General features: G+C 34.5%; 1 protein-coding gene across 1 annotated transcript in view; it reads left to right on the top strand.

Annotated features, from left to right (window-relative positions):
* LOC132935781 (uncharacterized) overlaps positions 1-23056 on the top strand; it is an 80398-nt gene extending 57342 nt beyond the window's left edge. Inside the window, exons 4-11 of the mRNA XM_061002393.1 lie at positions 4929-5082; positions 15182-15399; positions 15955-16091; positions 16261-16415; positions 17256-17334; positions 18047-18209; positions 19104-19269; positions 20115-23056. Of these exons, the coding sequence (XP_060858376.1) occupies positions 4929-5082; positions 15182-15399; positions 15955-16091; positions 16261-16415; positions 17256-17334; positions 18047-18209; positions 19104-19269; positions 20115-20350 (1308 nt within the window). The 3' untranslated portion in view covers positions 20351-23056. The remainder of the gene's footprint in view (positions 1-4928; positions 5083-15181; positions 15400-15954; positions 16092-16260; positions 16416-17255; positions 17335-18046; positions 18210-19103; positions 19270-20114) is intronic.
* The last annotated feature ends 264 nt before the right edge of the window (positions 23057-23320 follow it).

Below are 23320 nucleotides of genomic sequence, written 5' to 3'. Positions count from 1 at the left end.
AGAATATTATTTTTCGTTTCCTTACATTATATTATCATAACATTATTTACGAAAATCCAAAAATACGTCACAGCGTTCGATCGTTATGTCGCGTGATAAACCGAGCAGGAAAAAATAACAACAGGAAATTGGAACGACAATCGTTCAGCGTGATACTATATTGTATTATTACAAGATGACATTATGATTTCGGGTCGATCTGACCATAATACGTACGTCGAAACACTGAGGCCACTATACTCCAGAATAGCGAATAAGGGTGCTCAACCCCATGTTTTCTCAACGACCCGGTTATTAAAGTTATCATTTTTGGATTTTTTAAAATATATACTCAAAAATCATATTTTAAAATAATATGGTCTTATAAAGAATATTTAAAAAGTCCAAAAAATCATATCTTTATAATAACAACTGCCACATCCAATGGAAAAATCGGAGTGGAGCATGGTTCATGAATCACTCTGTATATCACCAGTGTATAAATATATTATTATATTGCGATGCGGATGGCATAATGATATTTATACATTTTGAGACTACAAATGAAACAAGAGAAAAAAACATACTACCAGGTCGTCCAATAAATTGGGAAGGTAAAAAAAAAAAACATCTAAGTAGGTTTTTTTTCACGTCCCAATTAGGTATCTACCTATATATTATACGAAAGAATCCCGCCGTCGATAAAATGTCACGTTCAGTGCCGAAATAATAAACGTGCTAAACACCGTATCGAACTTAAACACACTGATACGTCATCAGCTATTGTATTATTATTATTATTATTATTACCTATTTATTACATTTTCTTCATTTTGATATCATTGCCGTCCGTGGTTTGAACGGCATCCGCCGCGGGTAATAACGGAAGTCTTCTGTCAAAAATAACAAAAAATCTTAAAAATTCACTCAATTCACATAGCTCTCGACACAAACACTCGGGCACGCAATCGTTTTTGATACTATTGATCATTACAGTTTTTGAAAGCTGCTGCAGGACCTTAGGTATATACCGAATTCGGTGGATATATGATCGATCTTATATATTCTAAAGTCTTCTGACGGTTCGATGGGGCTTCTCCCTTGGAGGGCTAGGGTGCAGGCCTTTGTCGTTTGAAAAATGTAATATTAATTAATATTATAATATATATTTACTAAACCTGTGACACGGTAAAACAGTATAAGTAAAATGCTCGGTGTGCATAAGTTTCTGGCAGACTTATTCGGCACGGTTTAATCGTTACCTCGACGTGCTACAGGCTATACCTATACTACAGACATTGAGCGATCCCCTTAAAAGGTTGTTATGTCAAACTGTGACAGTAAAATGCATGATGAATATTGTGTATGTTTCACTACATTTGAGCGTTTTGAAACTCTTCATTGCATTTTTAAATGCTAATAATTTGCGGAAAAATAGTGTAAGTCCTGTCGTAGATATAAGTGTCTGATCGTTTTCCCTACGCAGTTGTCACCTACCTGATGTATAGTAATATATATATACATACATAGGTAAATTCAATATTTCATGATTTCGATAAGGCACGAAGTCGAATTACAATTATATTATGTGTAGTAACTATTATACCTACGAGCTGGGTAAGTCGATCGTCCCGGATTCGAACGTACCCGTTCAAGGCGGTCACTGGGCACAGGATGCTAATTAGGACGTGATGTATGTAATTGGTAAGATGAAGCGTGTAATATTAATAATATTAATAAAACTATGTAAGAACATCGTCGCGAGTTCAATATTTTTTTCCCCGCGACAAATTTAAATCTAAATATATATATTTTTGCCGCGGCGTTGAAAAAAATAATTTGTCACGGTTCGGATGAGATAAGTCGCGGCGGTTACCGCGGGTACCAGGCAGGGGGGGGGGGGTATCAGGGTATAAAAACGGACACTTTATTACGGGTATACGTTTCTTTTTACTTCTTTTTTTTTTGCAGTGGGTATCACATATTTTGACACACTTAAAACGTTACAGTTATGTCGGCAGCCGCCTCCGATCTAACCTTGATAAATTAATTCGTTAACCGCGCGTGTTAAGTGCGTTTCTTACGGCCCGAGAGTACGTGAGCCGCGCGGTTTCCATTTTTTTATTTTTTTAGTTTAACGTTTCTTGTTTGTTATTTTTTTTTCGCCGCACGTCATAAAAATATAATTCAATCATCGTCGTCGTCATATCTGTCGAAAACGCGTGTATAAGTATCGTTTTTTTCACCAACTTATATTAATAAATCGTAACACGATATTACTATTAAGTATATGTTATATTATATTATATAGAACGCACCTACAACATTTATATTAATATGTATTATTAAATATCGATCGATTATTCTTGGGAGACCTAGATAAAGAGAGTGGCAGGCCATCACGTACTCGATGTATTGTGCAGTTATTATTACCTGTCATTATTACAGTATATAACAGGGCCCCCGCAAACGCGTAATTTTTAAGAGGACTCAACACACCCGATTTGTAGGGCGTTCGACATAGGTAATTTAATGGAGCTTTCCGAAAAATGGGGAAAAAAATAATTCAAATAATATAATATATTCGAACACTGGTTCGACAATCATTTGAAAGTGGAGACAATCAATCAAAAGTAAAGCCTTTCCCGGAACCTCACGTGACTGCAGGACAAAATGAGATACATGGAAAGAAATAATTAGGTACTAAAATCGAAACTCTTTCAGCATGTTGAAATAAACCGAAGACGCATGCTGCAAAACGCAAGACATCTATTGAAATAGGATTTAGTAGCGAGACCCTTTTTTAACCGAACAAATTATTGAAAAAACATATAGATATAATATCTGCTGTTATAACCAAATACGTGATATAATAATAAAATATTAAAATACAAATATAATTATTTTGAATAAGTTGTATTCAAATAAAAATTAAGTCTCCAGAAAAGTCACTGAAAAAATTTATAAAATATATCAATAAACAATTATATACCTAACAAAAAAAATTATAATTCTCCAAATATTTTCAAATTTTAATTAAATAATAATTTAAGGAAATACAATTATTTATTTATTCAATTTTAAAATATTTCGTTAGTTTATTTTGACATATTTGTTTTGAGAAATGATTAATATATGATTTGCCTAAATATCCAATATTCAATTGATTTTCCACTGTTAGTTTTTTAAATTTCCTAAATGTATTATAGGTAAGAACCTATATTAAAATGTATTAAATTTGTGTGTTTTTCACACAATTGTTAACAAATATCTATCTATATCACCCTCCCCCTAAAAAAAAAGAAAAAAAACGTTTCAGTGACGCATTGAGCAAGTATGTGCACAATGTGTCTTTAAGGTCTGATGAAAGACCGCCTCTACCCCTATCACACCTCTGCCACTGTGATAACGGAAATTAAAAACTTACAAGTGGGTCCTACATCAGTAGGTACCATCTCCTACCATTGCGTTGGTATTGTTGCCGGTATTACGAAAATTTCAGTAAATTGGTTTTGCGTTGGAAAGAACTGAGAAGGGGATACAGCTGTTCGTAGATAAGAAACAACATTTTCACCGTAAATAAAAGTTCGTTTGTTAATATCATTTTTGCGAAAAAAGTGTTTGGCGTTCGAAAAGAATAAAGATAACGGATCCTATAGATGATATAAATACCAATTCGTATGACGTGTATATTAATAACATTTCTATAAAAATATTCGGCGGTGGGCGGAAAGTTGAGCGTACTCCACCGCGGTGTCTATAACATTCAGAGGGTGGTTAACCGTATATACCTATAAAGTATTATTATCTACCTTCGCCGCTAGACTTTCTTAAACGATCGTACACCCGTCGTATATGACACGATTTTATTAATTGTGCCAATACAATATAAAATAGGTACATAACACGAATTCGAAAATAGAAACCGTTCGAACGACGGACAGGCGCGCGCACATCGCAGTCGCTCGTGAAGTATATTTTACACGGAGCGACGCGCTCTGTTATTATCATAAAATATTGTTTAATGACACTGTAAATTATGCCATTAGCCGATTGTCGTGTACTACTGAGAGTATATTATTATTATATCATAGGCGTCCGCGGTAATCGTTTGGGTGTTTAGACGACCGAGCTGTCCGAGAAATCCTAAGGGTAATTGCGATCGACGTTAATGAAACATGTCCGGATTCCGCGGCGGTGGTCATCTTCCCACCAACCGCATATTATCTATGGGCGTACAACACGACATGCATTATATATTACAATATTATGTACGCCGCCGCCGAGTACGGGTGTATATATTACCTAACCCGGTTTCCGGTATAACGGCGACGCGTACATTTATTATACACATTAATATTGTAATCTGTGGCAATAACAATAATACCTAATAATTGTATAATGGTCGTTAAGACCATCATCTGCGCCGAGTGTTTGGCTGGCCACCGCCTGAGCTCCAACGATATACCTACGCGATTGCACCAGCACAAGTCCGCACCCCGCGCGGTGCTGTGAACAATTAATTAACGCGTTTGCGTGCGGTTTCTTTGTTTGTTTGTGTTACCCATATACCTGTACTCTGTAGAGGGGATTGAAAATGTGTTTCACGTGATTACTATAATAAATGATAATGATATACAAAATGCCGTTTTAAATAGACCGTATGCAATATAAAATATTATGGTGCAACATTGACAGCTGCAATAATAAAATTGTGCTAAATTTTGTATTTTTTTTTTTTATTATTATTTAAATATAATAATATGTTATAGGTTATTATCAAAACGCATGTAGATACATTTTGCACTTTTTATCTTAAATGTCATTGATGTGTATGTGTGTGCCAATTATTATGTGTGCATCAAACTTACATTATCACTATTATACTACCACATGCTTACTTACCCACTTGCTTAATTAATCCGAAAACTTTTTTCGTCGTTTCACAGGTGTTGTTCGTCGGAGACAGCTATGTGCCAGTCACCACTCAGCTCCGGTCCAGACCCATATCGCCGGCCGACTCGACCGTGCTCGACTGGAGACTGCAAACCGTGGAGAGTTGGGACGGACGGCGGCACGGCAACAACAAGACGCGAGTGCAACGTACGTATTACATTTTTCTCATGTACGATAAAATTACCTATAACGTATGCATATGGACGCTTATATGGTGCCACGATGTGTGCTATCATCGCAGCAATATGCAGACTTACGAAACGGTCTTGCTGCATCCCTCGGTTTTCGTTTTAATTCCGACCGCAGGACGTGCCTATAACTACTCCGCTTTAGGCTTTTTACTTTCTTTTTTTTTAAATTATACCTAACTTTTAAATGGTGCAAATTACAAATCAAATTCTCACTCTTCATCGCAAATTATACGCGTAATACACAGCGTTTTTGGTTCAAGCAAACAACTCTCGTAGCTCCATCAGCTAAACCAATTTTGGGGATATCAACGGTTGGACTTTTAAGTAAATAATATATTATATTAATAATATACTCCAACCCTGCAATCAAACCGAGAAAACCACATGTACGATGTACTAATAATAACTACTAATTCGGGTAGATAATGGCCCGGATACGGAATATAATAATATAATCAATTCTAATATCATGAAATAAATATTTCAACGAAACCATTATAATTTTTGAACAAATGGATTTAAAATTATTTCGTTTTGCATTATTTTCTGTTTAATGATGTTCTGTAAATTACGCTTAGCGTTATGTTTTCTTTAGTGATATATTATATTATAATATTTTGTTAATCATTACCTATGTTTTGTTTTGCGGTATTTTTGATTATTTTTGATTACCGCTTTCCGTTATAATTACGTTTACAAATTTCAATCGTTTTTTTTGTCAAATACAACGTTATTATAGCGTTTGCAAGCCCTGCTCTCGAGACTGTTTTCGCGGACGGGGTTCGATATTCGGTACCATACGATAGGTATGTCCCTGTTCAAAACGGGATAACCACGTGTATTGGCCATGTTATTATAGAAAATAAATATAGGTGGGTATACCATAACCGCGGTACACGAGGCGACCGGACGTCCATAACCAGCGCCGTGCAGCTTTTGTTACAGCCACTGGAGCAGTGGCGAAACGGCTTGCGATTAGGATTTATCCCAATTAGCGCACAGCGCAGACCAAAGCCACTTCACGACCATAATATTAATATCTGTTTTCGTTTGAGCTCTGTTGCGATTACTATCGTTATTATTATTCATCATATTATTACGTCTTGCAGTATATAGGCAAATCTCGGCACGGGTTTTGTTTCTTCCCGCTTTCCGCGTTATTATGATAATACAATATAATATTATTGTTATGTTATTATAAAGAGGCCATCGCGATAAACGCGCGTAACATTGAAGCTGACGTCCGTTCCTTAGACTTTATGGCCACTGAACCGACTCAGATAATAATATTATTAATTATTATTATTATATTATAAATAGTTATTAATTATTACTATCGCCGGTGCCGCAGCAGCTGTTGCTGACGCATAATCTCAATAACATAAAGATATAATCACGATAGGTACTCCGAGCTTTCACTTGTTTTCAAACGAGGCGTTTGATTATATTATGATTATTATTATGTATTATCGTTATGCGAAGTGATGGCCACGCAACGTGTATATTCTGTTCGTCTTCATATTTCTTCTACAGAAAAAAATAAACATTGTCGGGAGAAGACACTTACGAGTACCATGTGACCCATATGATACAATAAGGGATCGATTGAGCGGGGTGGAAAATATTTTAGGTCGATAACATTTTTTAAAGAAGGTTTCGAGTAGGTAATGCTTTTCTATACTATTATATTTGTACATTAAAACAATTAGAAAACAGCTGTAGGTAAGTAGGTTCATAAAAAATGTTATAAGCTACAACTATAATGCTGTAAACAAATTCTCATTCGTATCATTATTATTCCCTGTTAATTTGCTTGAAATGAAAAATAAATTAAGACTTTTTTGTTTTGAAAAAAATTAGTATCCCTTGAAATTATTTAACTCAACCCAATAAGTGTTGAAGGTGAAGCCCACTCCCTAAACACCGATCTTAAAATAAATAACAATAATATATACCTGTATGCCAATAACGACTACTATTGTGAGCAATTAATTCAAATATTTTTTAACGTGATTTATTCCCGTGACATATAATTTTTATTTATTAAAATATGTAGGTACTTCTTATGTATTAATTAATATATTTTTCAATTACAATTAAATTATATATTCCATAGCTGCTATGCTGTTATTTTGTATATAATAATACGTTGTACACCTAATTCATCAAATTAATTTAATAGGTATTGGTATCTATATAATGTTGTTCAATTCAATTTTGCGAAATAAAAAATGTATTTTCTACAAATCACGTGCTGTCCTTCTCATTTCCCCCGCCTATTTCGGAAATAATAGTACCTACCTATAATATAGAACAACCAGCACTCGAAGTATAAAAAAAATATACTAGAAGAGCTCCATCAGCCCCGTGACCTCCGTCAACTCCAATTCGAACACTTATAGTATCAATATGGACGCGTCATAATGTCTATGATGATAGCGTGTAGTGCATATTATATTGTGTATTGTGTGTCGTTTTCCGTGTACGGTGATTATAATATTATTATGTTATGAGTGATTAGTACGATATAACTATATAATATGGTGTACGTACACGCATTATGCGGCCATTCAATTTTCCCGAATATAACAATAAATTATATTATTGTGCTGTGGAGGTCGAACCGTAAAATTTGTCGTGTCGGCACGCTTAAACGCTTTGGCGGTTTTAAATATTTTCGTCATCCGAACCAAACACCGCTCCGCCCGACCGTTTGCCAAAAGGAAACAAAAGAACCCCTACGGGCCGACTACCGCATTAGACGATCATTATACAACGACGTTGACGACTTAATGCCCGAGTCACGTGCATTAAAAAATAACAACAGCAATATAATAATATGATGAAAAAAAAACAACCGACTTTTTGCCCGCCACAATCGTACACGCGGTGGATGATAATAGGCTTATTGTAAGCACGCGTTTAGCTGTGAGGTCGTACGCGAGATGCGATTCCGCAGGAACGGACAACAATTTTAAAAGAATAGAAGATTCGTGTTTATATTGTATATTAACATTATGTGCGGATGGAAAAAAAAAAGCGTTCTTGTACTCGTCATTAGCCAATTCCGTGATTTTTTCCACGACCAGTACTATATACAGGGGGATTTTTATCGTTTTATCGTGAACTCAGAATTTGTATTTTTGTTTTTACTTTTTGACGACAAATTTCCTAATGTTTTGCATTCGTATAGTATATTATAACCTACCTATCAATTATCGCAGATATTTGTTAGCATTTGTTCTTTTGAATTGTAATTTAAAATGTTATTTCAAACTTCCTTATACAGGTAGGTACTGGTATCTCCCGAGATATTGCAAGCTGGTGTAGGTTCGATAATATAATATAATCACCTCATGTTTAGGCACATAGAGCAAAGATGTTCATGCATTTCCATATTTTCTGGTGATGGTTTTCGTACGATGCTTATTAGTAAGTAAAATACAAAATATAATTCACAAAGTCTGTGATCAAACGATTGTTCGGGTTTGAAAGAAATGTTTTTTGATTTTAGTGTTTATTTTGAATGCTTATCCAAAATCAAGCCCTTCGCACTTCGGTAAATATTTTTCGTAAATCAAAGTCATCAGTTATTTAATTAAACTGTGAATTTGTCATAAATACCTAAATATTATAGGGAATCCATTTTTATCATAATGGTCAGTGGGTAGAATTTAGATTACAACATAGTGCAGTACAAAGTTTATCGAATCATTTATTACTTTTGTTTTTGATTAATATTACGGAATATAGTACGTGGCAATGGTACATTAATTATTTAGTTGCGGTATTTTTAGCGAATATTTTATATTTGTTTGTGCATAATAAGTGCATATATTTGACGATTTTTTAGTGCATTAAAGTCCTTGCTCTATACATTATAATATTAATTATTTTACCAACGACAAGCCTAACAACTGTGCTGTCCCTATAGGGACTTTGCGTAGCAGGGTTTGGTTCATAAAAGTACATCATAATTTATGAACTTGCCAACATTCGTAAGCGGTAAGCCATTAACTATATTACAATATAATGGATGGAGACGGTTTTTAAAATTGACAACATTAACTTCCACCACCATAAGCAATGGGTGGTCTACTAGGGTGGGGGTGAAGGGTCCGTCGACCCTTGAGCCGTGTGCATATTATTCTGTGCACACACGACACATTGACAATACACACGTAAATACTGCAATACTGTGTATATCATGTATGATAAACGTGCAGATGGTGTGAAATTAATAACGAAAATTGTGAGTGCACCACTATTATTATTATTATTTTTTTTATAATGCACAATATTATGTTGTAATATAATATTATTGTAGTATTGTATTAATACAATACAACGACGGTGACGATGATATAATATCATGTGGCCGAGATGAATATATTATTTAATTTTCGTGTAAAATTTTCACGGGTCCGTGTTTAAATATTTGTGAACTGATTTAAAAATCGTTCGCGGCGGAGGTGGCGTAGTCGACGTATACCTATATAGACGTATATAAATAATAAATACACACACACACACACACACACACACACACCTCCCGAGTTGGTGGGGACGCGGCGGGCAAACCGTGAAATTCGTACTCGTTATTAAATAGCCCTATTGAAAGAAATTAATGGACCATAAAGCATTATTTTTAAGTCTCCCACGGGGTCCACAACCGCAAATTATTCGTTGTCGTCGTCGTCGTCGTCGTCGTCGTCCTGTATAAGCGCGTAATAATAGGCAGAGGTACTGTACAAGACACAAGTGTTGTACCTGTATAGGACCATTATGATGATATTATACTATTATTATAGACGAACGGACATGTGTATCCGAATCGACGCGAGGATCGGACGATTTTACGTCTAAAGCGGCCTCGGGACATTTGCATAAAGATTCGCACGACAGTAAAATTATATTGATATGACGTGGTGATAAGGACCTAACGAGCTCGTCCTGAATTTGATCACAAGTCAGAATACCGCGATTGTACAGTAACCTCGGTCGTAGAAACACGTTGACACAGATTGCCTATATAATACTATTCCTGCAGGTTCAATTTAGAACCAATTAACCTCTCGAAAAATGATAATATTTTGAAGAATAATATGACTTATTATATCCGTTTTTGGATATATATTTTAGTACCTGTTTGCTTTAAAATTTCAAATGCTCAGAAATATTTTTTTATTTTTTTGGCATGTATTGTTTTGAAAAACAAAAAAAAAACGAAATAATATGTTTTTTTGAAGCGCAGCGTGTTTCCCAACCTGAGGAGAGGCTTTATTGGTGGGGTCCAAGATTTAAGACATTTAATAAATGCAATCACCTCCTGCAGTTAAATTGTACTAACAGCGTGGTTCACAAGGTAATTTAGCTTAATTACGCCTGTGTGGGTTTTTAAATTCGATTTTTGAAAAACTCACAGACAGACGTGCGGTTGGTTCGATTGTTACACGGGATTCTCGATTACCACTTAACTGTAACGGGAGATGATATGAAACGACGCTGTTACACAGCTATATAATATTATTGTTATATAGTAAACAGCTGGAGATCCGTTAGGAGTTGACATTTTATTTCGGTGAAAAAAACCAATATATCAATGGCAAGTGGGAACAGCTTGATCGGCGATGACGATGATAACCGATCGACAATTTTCTAGCAATTTAATTTAGTTGTGCATCGAAGAAGGCTATCATCGGAACTACTTCATAATAGCACACTATAATATCATATCATTATAATATGATATTTACGGTCTGGTTTTTTTCGTCATCGTTTTGTTTCGTCCGAAAGCCCGCTGATAAGACAGGCAGTTGAGATTATGGATTTAATTTGCGCGAAAATGTGCCACGGATTTCCTTGAAACCTTCACAGCTTCAGAATTAAAAATCGAGGATCTGCTCTTAAAAAAACGCTTAATAACAGTTGTAAACATCGGTGACGTTGAAACTATAACAATATCATAATAGTGCTAGGTATATTTAAATAACGTGTTATTATCGCCCGTTACCGTTACGGTATATTATTATTACTTGTGGTATACCTACTGTGCATTCCACGACGATGACGAAAGAAGAAAAACGCTATACACATATTATAGGCATCTCCTGGAAAAAAATTTATAAAAAATAAGACATACATAGTACACCGGTAGTTTTGTTGGTGGACAGTTTAGTGGGAGGGTTGGACTCGCGCTGGACAGACGATAGAAATTAACAGTCATATTATTATACGTTTGTATACAGTGTGTTTCAAAATGATTTTAAGTTATATTTTGTTGTATATCTACACGTCCGGTAAATAATTCAATGTATATCACTTTAGGACTGTAAATGTAATAAGCTAAAAGAACTGGAAATCAAAGGACAAACATGCACAGACCTTTAGTAAAAATATCAAAATAATATTTAATACTTACAATTTGACATAAAAAGAAGTGGCTAAATGATTTTTTTATGTTTTCAATAAATCTTTTTAGTATTTATTTAAATATAATATAAATGCGATTTTTACACAAATAATTTATTATGATAATATATTAGATTTTATCAATCTTGAATTAAAGCTATTGAAATATGAAAAATATAATACATCGTTCGTACACCTCATTATACATGTAGCATGTCGAGTATTACATTTCGATCAAACTTATAAGATAGGTTTATAGTTGCTTCTCGAATTTAAAAAAAAAACCCGCCGTTCTTAAGATGAGAGTTTTATATCAGCAATTGTTAATCTTAAATATATATTTAAATAGAAATTCAGAGCAACTAACAAGTGGCAGGCCCCGTTTTAGTAATTACGAGATTGTATAGAAAAAAGGTTTCGCGCAATTTAAGACCACCAACAATCATTTAAACATCACCTGTTCGCGATAGATCTCGCAGTCTATAGATCATTTCACTTCATTTACTCTCGCGCAATCGGTATCCATCATCTATTCCGGATGGCCCCGGTCAATTGCACCTCAAAGAGCAAGATTTCCGCACAAATGGAACTCTGGTCGAGCTCGTCGGCATATCGGTGTTGTCACTGGCAACAATGATGACAAATTCAGGAAATAACTACATATTTTCCAAGCAAATGTTCTAAGATGCCTCTGGAGGAGTTGCAGTTAGCCAATGATATATATGTATATCGTTCATCACACAGCTTTGCCATCATAATATTAATTTAGTTTATTAGGATTTCTTATAACTTATACATTGCCTAAAAATTATATAAATTATCCAAGTGCTTAAGCATTATTGCTATACAGTATAATTTATTTTTCTGAACGTTTCTATTTCTAATTTTTACACTACTGTTGAAACTGGCTCGAATCGTGCTAACGCGCTTATTCATAAACTCGTTACTAAATATAGACCCTCATCGCGTACCGTACAATTTGTATGGGACCTAAATGTATGGCCGGCAAAAGAATATTATAACTCTACGCAGGAAGCATCGGGGTTCAAAAAATGTAATTCCAAAATTAAATGTAATAGACTAAATAAGTATGATAAAAGCTGTGCACCTGTCGTAGAAGTAATAATATATTTAATCAAAAATTCCATTATCATAGTAGTGTGCCATGTGTTCATAAATTTAAATGATAATTAATTTTGTTGTATAAAAATCTGTATAGAAAAAATGTGGCCCTTTGAGGCCTAAAGATCATCAGCCATATTGATTATAATGCATCACTCATTATAAGGCGCCAATATTTATATTTATGAAATCTTAGCGTATACTTATATAATTTCTTAAATATTTTGTCTGGCATTGACAAAAATGTCCAGGAAACTATATACATTTTTTCATAAAAAACATATAATATGTAAAAAACACAATTATTTATAAGACACACATCGATTCTTTTTTTTTTTTTGATTATTACACCCTAAGAAAAAAGGTTGGGCCTGTATTTGTAGATTATACAAAGTGCGACTGCAGTAGCGAAACCAAATATTTCCTGATAGAGCTCCAAAAAATATATTATTATTTTGTACCTATAAACATAGTTATTGTTAAATAGGTATTATTATTATAAACCACATAAACGCCAAATAACATTTTTCACTTGATGTAAATACTCAAATACGTGTAAAAAATAAATAACATATTATGGTACATATTAAACGTATTATAATTTGAAATAATTTCAACTTCACAGACAACACGATATCTAAATATGATTTATTGTGTACGATAGAGCGAGAAAAAAATTCATTAAAAATGTAATCTCCCGAGACTGAATCTGGACGGTCGTAACGTAAGAGTATATTACACGGGGAAACCGTAAGTTATATCGAATAATCGTACTTACCGGTGGGTATTTGATGATAAACACAACTTGGTTGGATAAATCTGGAATTGTGTGCGAACCTCCGTCCCATTACGCCGTTGACGACGTAATAATAATAATAATAATAATAATAATAATAATATATTAATAGATTACAACGATGAGTGACCCGAGCACAAGATGGACTTTTCAGTTGCACGTTTTGAACGGTAAAAGTAATTATGGCGCGCCGGAGTGCAGATTCGTTGATGCGTTTATTTAAACGTTCAATTTCATCGTAAATAATATTATACGTATAATGAAAAAAGTCCTGAAATCATTATGAGTCCATGAAAATAAAACTGACGATAAAATAAAAGCCCGAGTCACTCGTTCGGCGGCAATAACAATATTATAATGACGTAAAACATTGTACACCTATATAGTCTAGTCTTGTCGTACACGGAACATGTGATATTATTTGAATAATACCATAAATCGTATTTTGTAGTGTTGGTATTTTCTAAATGAGTGATTTAAATATTGATGTTGTCCATTTCGGTCGCGCCGACGTATCAGACTATAAAATAATATTAATAATGACAAAATAAATTGTCAATTAATCCGTAATCGCTGGCCCTTGTCCGCACGTCCGTTTATTATTAGGCATTAAAGCGGTGATATATTAACATTATACATATTATGCGACAGCGAAACGGCTATCCTAAATATACAATAATAATAATAATAATATACCGTCGACTGGTCATGTCGAAATCCCTTTTTTAAAAGGACACCTTTTTTTTTTTTTTTTAATCCCGTCTGCGGCAGAAAAAAATTTCCGGAAGAGCGCATCGCTTCACTCAGATCTGCTGCATTAAAAATAAAACTGCACATTTCACTGAAAACTATTCCGACTGAGAACGTTGATTTTCACGTATAATAAATTGTCGGGGCCAACGGGAAAAAAACGAAAATTAATTTCGGAATGTTGTATTAAATTTGTTTCAGAGTGGTTTGGGTCATCGGAGATTTAGGTATATGTTTTCGAAGTCTGGCATTCACTAGATCCATATTATACTTACAGATTAGTTATTTTTTTTTTTGACTTTACTCATAAATTATAACCGTAAACTGTCAGTGTATCATTATACTCGGCTAAAATAATTTTACGTTCGGTTAAAATCGTGAATATAATAATATATTATAGCATATTAGGTGTCTAGTGGTCAAGGCTAAAAATAAATTTAATACATTTTTGTTTTGATTAACTTATTATAGTTTAGCCAAAAACATACAATTTGCGTAACTACTAAGTGGTTAGTAAAATGGTTAATTTATTATTATTACATTGAAAGTTGTATTAATCACTAAATTATGTACGACATAGATGGTAATAACTATTTATTTTATTTAACCAAGTCATGTAAATATTTTTTACACCATTCCATTAACTTTGAACTTGAATATTATTAAATACTTAATAGCCGATAAAGAATAATAATGTTGTGCTAGGTAACTCAATAACTAACCCAAGTTTATTCCATTAGTACTAGATATTTTCCCACTTTTGAACATAATCGCACACAATATAATATTATTACGATAGTCTACGATTTGAACTTTGCTGATATTCAAACATTTTAATGAAATATGTGCTAATTTATTTTTGGAACCATTATTTTACCTCCACCAAAATAGTACTACTATCGCCAATCATAATAAAATAAATATTATACTATTATTACTTTTATTTACGAGTTTTTTTTTTCAATATTTCTCGCAGACATCGAAGCCGAGTGCCAAGACGATTACATGAAAATCCGTATCGGTTTCAACGGCTCATTTGGCGGTCTGCTGTACTCGTCCGGATATTCGTACGATCCGGATTGCGTTTACATCAACGGCACTGGTCGGGATTACTACGAGTTTTACATACAGCTGAACCGTTGCGGTACCTTGGGAAAGAACTCCAGACAAGAGGACGCCAGGAAGAACCCAGCGGTGAGCTTCAGAGCCTATAATAATAATAATATCGCTCATAATATTATTATGCAATATAATATGCTTGTACCTATCCAATCTTCGTATAAAATTGATTTACTCACGCAAATAGAGTTAACTTCTATCGTTTCGGTTATCATACTTACTATCAATGTCAGCCGTGCTTTAAGAATAAAAATATAATCATAGGCAAGTGGATATTATGACGGTATTTCGGTGCGACATGTAGTCAGTGTGTCACGATTAGATACACTTTTGAGTGTGAGCGGGTCTGATTTGGATATTTTTAAGAACGAATCGTCGGTCAATATTATTGTTAATTTGTGTACGTGCAATATAATAAACATTAATACCTATATTACGGCCGTTTTTTTTATGAAACTACAAAACGTCATGATATAGTCTGACAAAATTGTGGTACTCCGTGTTGGTTTGATTTTAATTGTTGGAATTTTTTTCGGCATTTTATACTATCAACAATAGTGTATTATAATAATATTGAAATATATCTCTATGACGTGCCGTTTAACTGACGGACTTGGTTTTTGTTTCTAGAAAAATCTCATGTGGAACACCGTAACCGTACAATACAACCCATTGATCGAAGAGGAATGGGACGAACACTTCAAGGTGACCTGTGAATACGGCTACGACTTTTGGAAGACTGTGACATTTCCGTTTTTAGACGTTGAGTACGTGTACACGATATCCGTTTAATAATACTAATTATTGTACAGTTTATAGTCGTATATATTGTTTTATGAGAAAACGAAAATAATAATAACAGTCATAAAACAATGACAACTTTTGTTCACATCGATAAACATTGTATTAACATTGTCTGGTCTTCCGTTTTCGCAGGGTGGCCACTGGCAATCCGGTCGTCTTTACACTGTCGCCGCCCGAGTGTTACATGGAAATACGGTATGGATACGGCACCACCGGAAACAGGGTGGGCGGACCCGTACGCGTGGGAGACCCGCTGACTTTGATCATCTACATGAGAAGCAAATATGGTAATGATCGAATATTGCTAATAATAATAATAATATTATGGCCGAGCTGTGCAGTGGCGATTGCGCGTTGTTGATCAAAGTGACGTTCTCGGTACAACTCACTGAACCGTTGACGCGATGATGGATATAAACTGAGCGTATAGTGTATGCGATGGCGGCTCGTAAATTGCTATTATGACATTAATTGGGCAAAGCAAATTTTCGTTTTAAATTTTCACTATACTCTGGTTGAAAAAAATCAAAATTCCTTAAACTCGATTTGGTGATACATTTTAGTAATCGATTTTCACTTTGACAATTTTACCATATTATTATAAAAGTAATATGTACTAATGTGCTACAATTCAGTGAAACGTTATTATGGAAAAGATAACTTACATTCGACGGTACATCAATGATAATCGCCGTACACGACTAAACCACGGTGTCGACGATGAAAAGTTGTCCATGTTCATGACATATAATATCGTTATTGATGTTATCATAATAAGGAATTATGCGTGCCTGAGCCGTTTTACATTCGGCTCGCGTGCACATGGAATTGCATACACCTGTGCTCCATTCGGACAATTTTTTTTTTTAAATTCCTTTGGCTCAATGTCGATGCATACCATTTTTGCAACATGTTGCAGAAAAAAATTGCAAAAATGTGCATTGCAATCTCCGCCACAGCGAGGTGTAAAACGCGCGCACAGGTGTCCCCACCCCTGCTACCCTAACACGGGCACTCGAACGCCGTACTATTATTGTGTCGTTAAATATTATTAATATCGAACAAATTATTATTATTATTATTTTACAACGATATAACGTTAACGGTTTTTCCGGATGTGATTGCAGATGGTTTCGATATTGTGGTGAACGATTGTTACGCGCACAACGGAGCGCAGAAGAAGATTCAACTCATCGATCAATACGGGTGAGCGAATAATAATATTACAACAACGATTGACATTACCTATCACAATATCAGTGCAATAACAATACGTCAGTCGGGTTATAACCACGAATACCACGCTGTTTACGGCGTCCGACCGTCGTCAATAATTGTATCCGGTCGGGGGACCTTACCTCCGGGTATTTGATTTATCCGTTTGTGTGCCATATTATTATGGATAGCGAGAGTCAATAATGAATAAACAATAAAATATATTTAAGAGGACCTCCGAGTTTTTTAGTGTATAAACACGCGTATCAAAATATACACGGACGTCAAAATGTCAGTTTTTCAAAAAAGATCATGACAAATAGTTTTACCAATTTAGAAAATGGGAAAACGGGATTTTTTTTAAATATTGTTTTCTTTCGAATTTCAAACGTGGTTATAAAAAAGCAGTAAAATAACCGATCAGTGTCATTATTGTTTTATTTTATTGTCTACATTATGATTTTGAAATATTATGCAAACAGCGACGATACACCAGTAAAAATTGTGTGTTTGGAATTGGTGTTCGAATGGGTGTTTAAAATATTTTTATTGAGATGTCACTAGAATTTCCTATTTTATACCCCTCATAAACGACGGGTTTTTTCTAAATCGGTTGCAGTCTTGCGACGGTTGCGCTGAAAAGTGGCTAACAATACGTTTTTGAACTCTGACTTGACCAGCATATTTTTTCTATTCTTTGCAGGTGCCCCGTCGACGACAAACTGATCAGCAGATTTAGAGGATCGTGGAGCGAAAGCCAAGTGTTTGAGACCCAAGTATTCGCCTACATGAAAACGTTCAGGTTCACAGGGTCACCGGCGCTTTACATTGAATGCGACGTCAGAATGTGTCACGGCAGATGTCCGGTAAGTCACCACACCGAATTCGACCATTGAGTTGGTCGTTTGATCAAAATAGTATCTAATAAATGTGACCAGTAACTACTACACTATTATACAGCAATATTTATTATAATACATTTAGTAAAAACGGTTTCGCTTTAACTTTTAAACTTAACTAGTAAGTTCATTTTCTATCTATTAACTTGATGACTAATCTAGTTTAATTGGCTGTTGAACTTAGCTTTAGATTCAAAAATAATTTGTCAAGTTAAAATTGAAAATGTTTTGAAATTATCGGTTTTAATGGTTTTATATACTGCTGCGTGGTATACACGGTATCAAATAATATGTGTCACAATCTCATGTTTCCTGTTAAAAATATATAGGTAAATTAGCATAAAATACTTTTTATTTGATCCACATACCTACCTACGAATAGTAAAATTATATTACATTTTTAAACTGAATTTAGTTAATATTTTCTTAACATTTTATCTTTTAACTTAATGATATTGTGTTCACTTAACTTAACTCGAGTTAAATATTTTCCTTAACTTGCCCGCCTTTGTTTTGGTTGACATAAAACAAAATCCTATTAAATAAAACTGTGTCATATCACACGTGTGAGATGGTAATGAACAAAAAATATTAAAATAGTTAGTTGTACGACCACCTCCTCCTCCATTTTATTACTTGTAATTTATAAATAGTAAATAACACCGAAACCACCGGATTTTATTAAATATTATGATCGCCTACTGAAAGAAAAAACAGACTTGTGATCCGAAATCGCTCTAGACCGGTTTTTGACTACCCATACCACTTACCTAAACCATTTTTGACTACCACTTACCGTATTGCCTCTGGTATACTACGAAATCTGACCGTCTCGTTCCTTTTTTTTTTCTTTACGTGCAGAGTCAACCATGTCACTGGAGGAATGCCAAAAGCGTATCGAAACGGTCCACCGACGTGGAGGTGGCTACGACCCCATCGGCCCTTTCGCAAAACATCAACTTGTTCCAGTCGCTGAGAGTGCTCCAGGAGGGCGAGAACGGCGAAGACGCAAGTGCACTTAGTAACAGTGAGTATATAAATATTATTACCATTACAACTTATTATAATAATATAGTCGTCGGCATAATCACCTCCTCATAGTGTCCAGTGTCATTTAAGGCCTGACATATGTTATTTTATTCAATCCATTCGCCTTAACCATAATATTATGTTAGATTATTGTTGATCAACTCGGTGGTATTCCGTGATACCATCGATTCAAATATTATGACATTGATAAAGTTGCGTTTACGATGGTTATGCGAGGGCTGTGGGTAAATATCTCTCTTCATTATTTTTCTCAAAGACCTATTGTGTTCAAACCCTATATTATGCATTTTAGACCCAATTCGCATCTATGTCGGTACAGCGGTAACGACAAAATTTCAGGCCACATTAATAGTTGTTTCACGCCGCTTAAAAACTCTACACAATAATTATGCATTCCTCTTCCGGCCTAATTTGGTGCCAATCGCTGACATATTTCACACGGACACATAGTGTTTGGTGTCGTTAAACCTGCAACTAACGACAGCCAATATTTGAAACACAGTGTGCTCATTTCATATTAATATATTATATTATTGTTTCGAATATTTCCGCATTACACATCTGCGAAGTGATTGGAAAAACTGGAAACCATACTGTGATTGGCTCGAGTACAAAACAATATGTTCTAATATTATTACAATCACGCAACCCATTATAATTGTTCGTTATCCGACAACAATACAAAATAATATGTTTCATTGATCTCGCTTCAACTTTGAATAGACAGATCGTCTCATGCCGGTTTGACCAATTCCAACCCCGTCCCCCTCCAAACTCGCATCGTGGAATATAACATAATTTAATAAATTGTGCGATTTGCAGGGACCACCGGATACTACACGGACAACAGCCAAAATTCAGTGTGTGTCAGGTCCGGTTTGCTGGCTGGTCTGTTGGCGCTCGCCTCCACTGTGCTGTGCTTCTTGAGCTTGGCGCTGACCGTCATGTGCTACCGGTCCAAGCGACTGGTCAAGGGGTGCGCCGACGATCCTGCGCATCACGTGATCGCTGCCGCGCCGGCGAGATGTTTCCTCACGCACAAGGGCAGATTAAACTGACGGGGGTCGACGTAGGTCGGCTGACCACCGGGGAAGGGGGGGTACGGCAATAGCAGCCTGTATTTTTACAAAATATCGTCAGGTACAAAACACTTAACATAATATTATTATCATATCATACTATCGTGTATACAATACAACACTCTCTCATCACCACTCGCATCGAACATAATATAATATTTTCTATAATATAATATATATATATATTTTTTTTTTGTTTAAAAATCGTAATCTTAATTATTACTACTATTATTATTATTATTATTATTATTGTTGTTGTTGTCAATTTTTTATCGAGTTCGGTCGGAATATTAGAAGCCGTAGAAACACACTGTACTACCTTAGGTTTAACGGTATTGCGGTGCAGACATTCGTAGTGGATTATCCGTGACCAGATCGCGTACAGACAGAACGATTAGCATTTATTTTATATAAGTTTATTATCTTAATATTATGTTACGCATACGTGACGGTCGGACGGCCTTTTTCCCGAGTCACCAATCCGTTCTCCAGGACACGCCTGCAGGGACTTTCGGCACTCAAGACGACCCTGTGCCGTTTACATTTGTCATATATCTATAATAATATAACATCTAAACTCAACGGTTACCCACTACCAAGTGTCGACCCGTCGTCATTCGTCTGCTGTTGTTCGATTGAACATCTCTCGTCCTGTCTGTGTGCGAACGTCGGTCTGAAACACGTGATGATGATGATGATAATAATAATACTACTACTACTACTACTAATAATAATAATAATAATGATGATAATATATTGTCCTTCCGATCATGTCTCGCGCTGCAAGGCACATAATATTATATTTTAAGTCAGGTCTAATGCACTATTTATACGAAATCAACGACATCTTTATGTAATTTTTTAATCTTTTTCAATTATTATTATTAAGAAGAAGAAGAAGAGAATATTATACGAAAATGGGCCATACTAAGTAAAAAAAAAAAAAGTAATAAATAATATTGTATCAATTAATTCGTATACTTACTATAATATTATAGTAGTTGCTATTTGCCAATGCTGTAACAGGCGTGCAACAGATGCGTTCATACTACGTCATTAATTCTCAAAATACATAATTATTATAATACCTAATATTATTAAACTCGGTTTTCCGGTCGGTGGCTTTTCTATATTATTACACATTTTCGAATAGTATAAATAATTTTTCACGCCGTCGATGGACGATGATCGCACGTCGGGGCGGCGGCGTAGTTTTTCCGCACTCGGAAGACATTCGTGATAATATATTATTATTATTATCAGCTGTGTTATTTAGTTTCTGCGACGAATGACCAATAACACGGTCAGCGACCAACCGTTGGTAACGACGTCGTGACTTCCATATCATAATATTAATATACCTCCTTACATGCGAAATAATTACACACGTGGCGGACATGTTTTATCGAGATTTTCAGTACGGCGAGTGTGGGTACCATGTAGGTGGCAGTTTAGAGGGATGATTCACATGGATATCTCGGCACGGAATATTACCTATAAGTGTTATGCACGCTATAGTCAAGTAGTTAATGATATTATGCAATTATAGAAAAGGGCTCAAACTCCAAAACTGTTTCCGCCGCCGAACCGACAGGCTTTAATATTATGCTCGTTCGCCCCACGCGTCGCTCTATATCATTATTGCTCCCTCTCCATGATATGTTATATTTAGGTACAATCATTTCACTTGGCCACCGTGTCCAACTCCTCTCATCAAGTCTCTCCGTATTCTCTCACGTCGTATGTCATTTTAGATTCATTTCGGTTACACAAACGAGATGGAATCGTTTTAATAGTATATACCTACCTACCTGGTTAGACATTATATTATTATATAGTAATATTATACATATTAGTACCTAAAAATATATCTATAATAGTACCTAAAATCGTATCTTATATTATATAGTATACAATATTGTAACGTTCTACGATAATACTTTAAAACTGTAAAAGTAATAATCCGTTACGTCGTCGTTATAATATTATTATCATTCGTTTCAATAGCTGATGAATAACCTGAAAAAGAACAAGAATTTCTCTTTTCCCTTGTCGCTTGTAAATATTCATATAATATTATATTATTGTAGTAGAAACGTCTTCTTAAGTAAGTTAGATGTGTATCTTATATTATAAGTAGAGTTACATACACATATATATATTTTTTTTATTCAGTGTTTGCGAGTGCGTAAACACGATATGTTAGAACAACCTCTATCTAACGAGCAACTAATTGATGCGAGCGACTAGAACGTGAAAACGATTATAAGTGCGCGGAAAAATATTATTATTATTTTTCCGAAATCATTTTCCACGGCAGAAAAACTATTTTCGCGTGGTTAGGACGAGTGAATAAAATCTAATATCGAGTCGTGTGAAAATATTTCCGTCAGAAAATATTATGTTGTGCTCTTTATATAGGGGTTGTACTAACAGACCTATTAGTTCTTAAGCTCTGTACAGAGCATTTAGTGTTTTTGGTATAAAAACAAAATGCATTTTTTTTTTATATCATAATTCCATAATGTTTAATTTTAATATTTATTATAATTATTTTATCATAACATTAGTAATTATATAATATATATATTTATTTGATAAAATATATAATATATAAATATTTTTAGTAACCTAATATTATTATATTATGATACATTTATTTTAAATATAATTTTAGTATTGAAACTGTGCGTTTTTCGTTTATTTAGTAACCTTTTACGCGATGTACTAATGTACTGTCATCTTCTGGATATTATAATAATTTAATAATATAGACGTGAACTCGTTATCAATTTCAACAAGGTTTTATATAAACCATCTTTTACCATCACCCACACTGATTAATATTGGTTGATAATAAATAAATTTAAAATAGAATAAAATTGTTTTTCTAAAAATACAGCGAATATAAAGGCTTACATTCAATTAAGTAGGTACTTTTCACTCTTC

Source organism: Metopolophium dirhodum, chromosome 1 (assembly GCF_019925205.1).
Source record: "Metopolophium dirhodum isolate CAU chromosome 1, ASM1992520v1, whole genome shotgun sequence".
Lineage (NCBI taxonomy): Eukaryota > Metazoa > Arthropoda > Insecta > Hemiptera > Aphididae > Metopolophium > Metopolophium dirhodum.
Note: the sequence above shows the minus strand (reverse complement) of the source record. Positions and strands in the feature narration are given on the sequence as shown.